Source organism: Chaetura pelagica, unplaced genomic scaffold (assembly GCF_000747805.2).
Source record: "Chaetura pelagica isolate M959 unplaced genomic scaffold, ChaPel_1.0 scaffold345, whole genome shotgun sequence".
Classification (NCBI taxonomy): Eukaryota; Metazoa; Chordata; class Aves; order Apodiformes; family Apodidae; genus Chaetura; species Chaetura pelagica.
Window position 1 is genome coordinate 1,630,478 of NW_009953962.1, and position 9,421 is coordinate 1,639,898.

Genomic DNA, 9,421 nt, shown 5'->3' on the forward strand with positions numbered 1-9,421 from the left:
ACCTAATTTAATAGTAGTTTTGCCAAAAAAGCCCAGGATATTTTATAAGCAATAGTGAAAGAAATCCTCTGGGATTATGATGCTTTCATCTATTTGCTCTGATATAATTTTGAGATCAAACAGGAATTTGGAGTACATATTACAACGTTTGGTGGTTGTGTATCATCACTCCTCTTTCTAAACCAGATTCCTTTTAACTCCAGTCACAATAAATATGATTTCTGAGTAGTTTCTGCTGAATTTCTGCAGAGATTATATGGTTCAATTTATAAGTTTTCTGCCAAAAACTCTCTGACCACCTCCCAGTCTAATTCTCCTTAACTCACTTACTAGTGTGTTTATATGTGACTAAACCAGAGGTGACATCAGCCTGGGAGAAACGATCCACAGCAATGCCAGCTTTCCTCAATATCCCATGGTAGGGCTGGTGAGCCAGCACAAACATCAGTTTCATGTCATCACTGTCTGCATCTGTGGCATAAATATACTTTGAGGAGAGGACCACTTCTTCACCCTCCAGGCAGTGAAGCACAGGAACAGGGTCTGTTCGGATAACGGGTGGCTCATCGTTCACAGGCGACACCTAATCAGAAAAATAATTTCTGATAATAAACAGGAAAATATCTTTTTCATTTCAATGAAAATCTGTTGTTTCAATACATTTCTTTCCAGCTCAAACTGTAAGTGCTATAGCTTGCAAAAGAAATTTCATTCGTTGTATTTAAGTACAGAGAGAATAAGTTCAGCAGAAGAACCCAAGCTAGAGCAAGGACAAGTGCCTTTCATCTAGTATAAACCAAATCTCAAATTTGTCACATAGGTCTGAAAGCTGGGGCAGAAATTGAAAGCATAAAACGTCCATTATTTTCCAATTTCCTGGGAAAAGTGAATATTTTCAGAAATCAAGCTTTGTGCTGTTCTACACAGGCAATTTTTCTCAGGAATAGGCAAAATACTGACCTTGACCTGCAGGCTGAACTCTACAAAGTGAATGCCATCTGTGGCTGCAAAGAGGACAACATCAGTGAGAGTCTCGGAGCCATCATGCCTATACCTTTGGGAAAATTTAAAAAATCATAATTAAAAAAAAAATTCACATATGCAAAGAAGTTGTGCTTTTTGGTCAAGCCAGACAATGTGGAACCCTTCCAATATCCCTTCCAATCCCTATCTAAGACTGCTGGTTCTGGATCAGAGTGCCTCCAGAGGGCCTGTGGGGCTCCTACAAGAAGAAAGCCCTAGATGTAAGCCAGACTTCAGCTGGGAAAAAGGGAAGAAAGTTTCACTGAAGCTGTTTCTTCTGTGTTATGGCTGCTTGTGTCATCTCTGCAGTAGCTGTCCTCTTTGGGTATTGCTCTGGTGAGTATAGCTAGCTGTAGCCTCTGCACTTCACAACACTTCACTGCAGGCTTTTACTCATCCAATGGAAAAACTCACCCACCAAAAGAGGAAAAGGCAGCCACTCCTCTAACCTGACTGCCAGGGTATACAGGTGCCCACAGGAAAACCTATCGCCTTCATTCATGGGAATGCTGTCCAGCTCCACCACCCCATGCTCAGGCTGTCTCTGCAGGAGGAGGAATAGATGTTCCTGTTTTGTGTCCACATCAGAGATGAGAATGTGTGCCTCTGTGACAGGGCTCAGGCCACCCTCTTCCACTCTCAAATGGCTTGTAGAAACCTGCATGGAGGAGAAATGTTGGACTCTCTTTTCTACTGCACCTCCACAGATACACCAAACGAGGAAATTTCAATTTATTCTGATATGACAATATGCAATACCTTAAAAAACAACACTCCAAAGGGTGTACTCCTTTCTGCTGCATTATAAAAACCTAAGGAATTTGCTAATAGTAGGCCTTAATACACACAGTCAAGCCCTTATCCCAGTCATGGAGGCTTCTGGCCTTCATCGGCAATAGGCAGCTCAAAGAGGAGGGATGCAGTTTTGCTAACCAGGATGTGACATACATCTTTTTGTACAGCCACTCAGACACTGAAGTTAACCCTCATCTTATTTAGCACCTTGTGCCCACACCAGACCTCACCTTCCACTTCAGTCTCAAAGTAGGCTACATGCAAAACATGAAACCCTGATCCCATGGAAGCTCCATTTTTTATTTCAGTCAGATCAGGGCATCTCTCTGCATTTCTGTTTCTACCTAAAGCCATTTCCAAGTCCTTCCCTTTCACCCTTACCACCACCCTACCTCTGGGGCTTGATTGTCCACAGGAAGGATTGTAATATTGAAGCAGATACCATACAAAGTTCCACCATGCTGATTGCTGACAGCAAAAATAAACTGGACCTGCTGAGGTTCAGGCCCGATGTCTTGCAGAGGTGGCATGTAGGCAATTTTCATATAGTTCACTGCATGCTGCAAAAAGAGCAGAAGTTTGCAGGTAGGAAGAGATGATGAGAGTAGCCATAATTCAAGATATTAGGGACTTTTCTCATCTTCTGATTAGATGTTACCTGAGCTGCCAAAATAAATTCCAGAAACATTTTTTTCTTTAGCTACTCGCGATGTATTGATTAAATCCATCTTTATAAATTCACTGAGTACGAGATCAAATACTCAGACTTGTGGCAAAAAATACAGACAAGGTTTATAGCAGAGACAACAGCCTTACCTTACTGAGGGAAGCCTTTAAGAATACTGATGCCAGGGCCTTTTCTAACTGTGACTTTAAAATAAACAATCCATCAAAGCATAGCTTTTAATGTAACATCTCCCATAGCAGTAGAATTTGCCCTCACCCATATGAATAAACTGCACACCTTGTCTCCCCAGGTGAGGGCAGGCTGGTAAAGAGGCTAATCACAAAAATCTGGCATCCAGGCACCCATATTTGTGTGTGAAATAACTGATTTGTAGGCTCAGAGCTCTCATTATGGTACTGCAATTATGCAACTTTAACAATACAGCAAGATATAAAACAGGGCACTTTGCTAATTCTCATTAAGACATCTGTCAATCTACAGAAGTACAAAAACTGAACAACAAAGTACTGGAAAAGGTCTGTTCCAGCCTGTACCATATCTACGAACAGAGACAGGTAGAAGAAGCAGGAAACTGTCAAGTTCTCATTTCCAAATTTTATGAGGTTTTTTCCTTCCTCTTAACATCATGGTGGAGACAAATTCAGCCTATGCTAGGAATTGCAGCGCTGCTGGTTTCAGAAAGAGATTTGTGTTTACATATTACAGAAAATAAAGCATGATGGAAACGGTTGAAAACTGGTTATGGTATCAGGTAACAAAACAAACCTGAGTAAATGAGTGCAGGGCAAGAGCAACAGGATCCTTGACCAGTTTGGGGATAGTGTCCACCAGAAATAACTTGCCAGCATCCAAGTCACTGTACAAAGATACTTCTGTCAGATCCTCATTAGCAATATTGAAGAACAGGAAGAACAGCAGTCACATAGCTCAAGCTTGCAGTTCACATTAGCTCCCTACTTTCAACTGCATTGACAGGAAAAACATTTTTCTTTCTTCTATCCTTGTTGTCTACCTAAATGTTATCACAGAAAGCTGGCCACAAGAAATATTTTTCAAGATAGTTACAAAAAATCATTGCATACCTTATAAGCAAGTTCTGGGTTTGTCTCTGCACACCCTAGATAAAAATAACATCACCTGCAAGCCTAGTCCATAACATTATTACCTACACACCTATGTTTATCTTTACATATCAAAAGAAATTATTTCTAGTTTACACGCATCTTACAAACTGAACAGTTTCCAGCAAGCCACCTTTCCAAGAGCAGTAACAAGCAAACTGGATAAGCATGTGGCTGTTTGAATACGCGAAAAGCCTAAATGTCCTTCTGTCCCAGCTGCTAACTGATTATCCTCTGTTGCTTGAGGTCAGAATTGAAAGTGTTGATCTTGATTTTAAACCATACAATGGCTGGATTTTAACTTTCCTATTTAGCAATTTGTTCCTGATGCTGTCAAGAATTTACCAAATGATGAAACACCATCAGTGACATGTAATTGCTACCACACCCATTCATTCCTTACCCCTGTTACACCCATAACCTGTTTTGTCTGCATTCTGCTCCACAGGTTCCTGGTCTAGGACCAGGAGTTTCCCACAGTGCATGGTAATAATACATAGCCTAGAAAATCCTGTCGCAAGTCAACTTCTCAGGCTGGGTCAGCCACACTCTGTCAGTTAGGAGAGGTGCTGTGACTTGTGCTCAGTGCTGTACAGGATCCTACAAGTCAGTGTAAAACACAATTCCAACAGAAGAAAAAAAAAATACTGTGCTTTCCTCCTTTTTATTTCTTTCTCAACAATGCTTTTTGTATATTATTCTGTTGCTTTCTGCTCTAACTCACCAATAACCATCAACAAAAGAGCCATACATAGCTATTGTCACCTGTGCTTCAAGCAATCAGATGAAGAGCCTAAAGCACAAACATGCTGCTGCCACTGAGGCTGCTCCTCTTACAAAGATCATTGTCCTGTCCCACCTGGAAGGTATGGCATGTGACACCTACCCATGTGCACAAGAGAAAAATGGGTAAGTGGTTATGGTGTATGTGAGTTCCCTGTCTTGCTCTTCCACATCTATGAAGTGGAGATGTTTCTTAGTTAGGTGAGCAATCTCAGTCTCCTTAACAACCAGGTGGCGGGTCGCTCCTGGGGCTTCCCTTGGTAGCTGATCATCCACAGGGATAATGTGTACCATCATCACCTGTAATGAGGAAGACAGTAAAATCAGCAGACTTTCCGCCCAACAGAGACTGTTCAAACAGCTGTTCTCAGACAGAATTAAGTGGATCACTGAAGTATGAGATATAGGATGTGGCTGTCATGCCTTATCATGAACACATGAGTAATGGAGATATACAACATTAAAATGCAAAGCCTATGAGTCTTAGTGGTGTCCCTGTAAATTAAAAGCAAAGTTAAATTCAGTATGTTTTACTCCTGGGTAAAATAAATTGTTTATTCTTAGTTTACTTCAGGAGGGCTGTTCAGTTTTTTTTCTACACTCTCCAAATCAACTTTGTTTTCAACGTTTCACTTCACGGTGTAGGAAAAGTCTTTGCAATGGACTTGTCTCTCTGAGATCAGGCAGAGAGAATTACCCCAGGGAAAGGAAGAACAAGAGCTAGCTCTGAATAACGTTATTAGTGGTGATGACCATGGAAGTGATTGATCCTCTGTACTTGGCATCGGTGAAGCCACACCTCGAATACTGTGTCCAGCTTTGGGCACCTCAATACATGAAAGACATTGAGGTGCTGGAGTGTGTCCAGAGAAGAGTGACCAAGCTGGTGAAGGGCCTTGAGAACAAGTCTTATGACAAGCAGCTGAGGGAGCTGGGGCTGTTTTGTTTGAAGAAAAGGAGGCTGAGGTGAGACCTCATCACCCTCTACAGCTACTTGACAGGACACTGTAAAGAGATAGACGCTGGTCTCTTCTCACAAGTAACTGGTGATAGAACGAGAGGAAATGGCTTCAAGCTGCAGCAGGAGAGGTTAGACTAGACATTAGGAAGAACTTTCTCACTGAAAGGGTTATCAGACACTGGAACATGGTGCCCAGGGAGGTGGTAGAGTCACCATCCCTGGATGTGTTTAATAGTTGTCTAGATGTGGTGCTTGGGGACATAGTTTAATGCTGGACTTGGTAGAGTAGTGTTAATGGTTGGACTAGATGATATTGAAGTTCTTTTCCAACCTAAGTTATTCTGTGATTCTGTGATGGGAAACAGAAAATATCTGTGCCAGTTTGATTAACTGAAGGAAGTCTGTCAGAAGTTGTAAAATTATCAGCCATTTGAAAGAAAAAAATATCAACTTTGCCAGAAATTGCTTCAGTTTCATACCTGTGGCTCTGAGAGATTGGGAGGGTCATGGCTATCACACAGCACAAACTCAAGGGAATCCTCAAACACTTCTCCTCCCAAATGATGATAATAAACTATTCCATTAAATAGATCCCTCTGAAGAAAACTGCTGACAGCATAGCCTGTTGAATTGAAGAATATATATTCTAAGTAACAGTGTATTATTTTAACCATTCATAAAAATTACCAATTAACTGTGCAGGTAACTGGTGAAGCATAATATCCTCTTTCTTACTCTAACTAAAGCAAGTATTTTGAAATGCTACCTCATTATCTTCCATGTTTCCTGAAGATCATCACTTTCTTTTCAACATCACTTAAAGGTCATACAACAATGAAGCAACACAGCAAATGGGCCTAAAGCCTTGTTCAGAGGACAAAAGAGAATTTGCAGCACTAACTTCAATCTAGCACAGAGATTTATGAGTTCAGAGAATGTAAGGAGATCTTTCTTCTTCTTTTAACATCATTAGCATCATCTAATAGCTTTGAGCTTGTCAGGGATCCTTGCAGATAAAATAATTCCTGACTAGCCCAACTTTTCTGAAGGAGAAAAATGCAGTAAAAAAACAGGCTCAGAATGGAAGAATTGTGGGATAAATTGTGTTCACAGGTATAGTTATCTTGGTGCATAGACCAGCATTAATTAATGATGGGGATTTACAGTATAATGAAAGAAGTCCTAATTCGCCATGGTTTGTCCTGAGCTAAAATAAATTGTCTAATTGTATTGTTAATCTGGCTAAAAAATGAGAGGAAAAAGTAAAGTGTGCTACTGTGGACTTGTTTCACTACCTATCAAGTTTGGTCCTGGTTTCTTCATGATTTCTCCAGCCTGTGGGGGCTTGGTAATATTGAATAGTATGTAATCATCACTGGAATCCATGTCAGAAGCACGAAGCATGGAGCCCTGAATCAAGATCATCTGTCCCTCATGAACTTCAATAACCATATTGCTGATAAGAAATGGAGGACTGTCATCTTTAGGGAGAATATTGATTGGAAACTTATGGCGAATACTGTGGGGGCCATCAAAAATCCGAAAAACCACAAAGTCCTTAGTAGAGTCGCTGTCATCATGATGGTAGAGAACAACTCCAGCCTGAATGTCAGAGACTGTGAACATGAATCCTTTCCCTCCTGTCAAAACAGTGGAAAAAAACACATTAAAATTGTTCAGTTCATCCCAGAGGAGAATCCTTCCACCAGTATGAACAGAGACAGAGAATGCATTTCTGACTAGAAAAATCAAAGATAACTTCACCTACTGGAAACAAGGTTGCAGAAGTTGACATGGTTAATAAGAATGCAGAATTTGCAACTGTGGTTTTGGTCAAAATCTTCCACATGTCCATGGCACTAAAGATAATCGGAAACATCAAAGATTTTTGTCTGAAACTGTTTCCTCTGAGATTTCAACCTCTGCTTTCTTTTCATAACATTCTACATGTATTGTAAGCATCAGCATTGTGCTGACTCATGAGGTTGCAAAGCAAAATTAGTTGTATTTACAATGCAGAAGACTAACAAATTAGAAATCTAATTTAATTGCTACTTTCTGAAATAAACCTGGAAGCTGTCAGTAAATAAAAATTGTATCTAAATGTTGTCAGTATTGGCCAGAAAACCAAGATCACTCAGCATTCCTTACCAGATTCAAGAAACTATGAAAGAAGTTAAGGTAGTCATTGCATTTCACGTAGGTCATGCCTGCTCACTGAAAGCATAGGTGATTTGTTTAAAATTTCAGCTTCTGCATGTAAACGAACATTAAGAAAATAGAAGTTGAAATACTGAATTTTTCAATACTCTTGTTTTAATCCTCGGGTCTGTCAGGGCTGTAGAAAGGGTAGCCAGTCATTAGCGGGAACAGAGCTGGCTGGCAAAGCTGCAGTGGCATGGCAGCACAGTCTGCCAGGGTGTTACCCATCATTTAGCCTTGGTGGGACAGGGTGACACCAGGCCTGCTACCTGCCCTTACTAGCTGCATTAGCTCACCTGGGCTGAATTCCCCTCCAGTGAAGAAAGTAAGAACCCGTTTCATTTTCAAGATATCTCCCATTTAAAGATGAAGATAGCATAAATATATTATTTGCAACAGTGTCTAAGCTATGCAGGTGACTTACTTTATGAGTTTGTGAATTTTTTAATTTCTTACTGTGCATCCAGGTATTCCTTCCACACCTTCATTCCCTTGTAAATCCGGCTCTTGTGCTGGCAGGCCTCAACAGGGAGTGACTTAGGACAGACTATCAACATCTTATTGATGGTCATGTTATCATAGCCAGCTGTCACTGCAGAACACATTCCCAGGCCCTCCAGTTGAAGTTATTTACCTCTTACGGTGAGCCGCCCGTGCTGTAAGCCATCAATTGTGACCAAGCGAACATTTTGGATGTCGTCATTGTCTACAATTTGGAAGTGTTGCCAAGTGATGGGTCGGGATTGCCCTTCCAGGAGGTTGAGGCCTGGAAAGAGCGGAGCGTTATTTCACCAAAACATCTGCAGCATTCAAGGCTGTCAGCATCTAACCTTCCTAAAGATTTTTGCAGTCAGCAAAAAACACATGTTTAATTCCACCTACATTCCTGCCTGTGACAGATATTTCAAGGCCAGCCTCAAAGCTTGGTAAGAGCTTTTATTCTGACATACTTGCCTTTGTCAACTGTCCTTAAGGATTTTCTTTTAAAATAGCATATTCTGGTTCCCAGTTACATGACAGACTACCTAGGCACATTTCGAAACATTTGCACAAGCTGGAGCATTACACCTGTGCACTTAGATTTTTTTAGTGAGTCTCCATTTAAAATTTTATCTTGATCTTCATAACAGAGGACAGTGTCCCTTCTTTTTCCTCAACAGTCATTTCAGGTGGTGTTTCTCTAGGAGATATGAGGCCTCTTCTCAGCTCCTTCCCTGTTCTACTGAGGAGATTGCATTCTCTCATTCTTGAAGAAAATGCTGCATACTGAAATCTTCATTTTCTTCTAATGTCCTTTTTTTCTTTATTTTTCATTCCAGTAAAAACTTAGGACTTCTTTGAGTTGTTGTAACATGTTCCCCCAAAAATGTATAAAGGAAAAAATGGATTTACACTGCCTTAGTTTAGTGATCCTTTAACTGCAGGTGTTAACCTGAATTTTAGAGCTTTGTTAAATATCTCTGTTAAAATGTTCTAAATTCTGTAGGGAGGAAAAAACCCAAAACAAACAAACAAAGAAAAAACTGAGGAAAGTAGAGCTCACCTGTATTCCATGAAACCCGAGGAGCATTTGTATCTGTTGTTCTGATGGAAAGACGTACAACAATTGGTAAACTTCTTTCAAAGTAAAAGTCATGAACTTCAAACTCCACCTGATGTGAAAAAAGGCAAATTATTTATAAAAAAAAAATAATTGACCCTAAAAGCCAGCTGTGCCAAAACCCACATATATAGAGTGCTATCCTGTGATATCTTAAATTATTCGGATAATATGTTAATAAATTAAACTGATTCTGCTTCTGAAAAGAAGCTTTGAGGTTCTGCACCAAATTAATTATGTCCTTCGCA

The 9,421-nt window shown here is 40.3% G+C and overlaps 1 protein-coding gene across 1 annotated transcript in view; it reads right to left on the reverse strand.

Moving 5' to 3' along the window:
• Positions 1-9,421, reverse strand: part of FREM1 (FRAS1 related extracellular matrix 1) — a 59,523-nt gene that overhangs the window by 37,576 nt on the left and 12,526 nt on the right. The window contains exons 6-15 of the mRNA XM_010001933.1: positions 9,117-9,225; positions 8,208-8,339; positions 6,667-7,011; positions 5,851-5,993; positions 4,514-4,710; positions 3,272-3,362; positions 2,211-2,378; positions 1,473-1,681; positions 961-1,054; positions 331-583 (exon numbers count right to left, since the gene is read on the reverse strand). Of these exons, the coding sequence (XP_010000235.1) occupies positions 331-583; positions 961-1,054; positions 1,473-1,681; positions 2,211-2,378; positions 3,272-3,362; positions 4,514-4,710; positions 5,851-5,993; positions 6,667-7,011; positions 8,208-8,339; positions 9,117-9,225 (1,741 nt within the window). The remainder of the gene's footprint in view (positions 1-330; positions 584-960; positions 1,055-1,472; positions 1,682-2,210; positions 2,379-3,271; positions 3,363-4,513; positions 4,711-5,850; positions 5,994-6,666; positions 7,012-8,207; positions 8,340-9,116; positions 9,226-9,421) is intronic.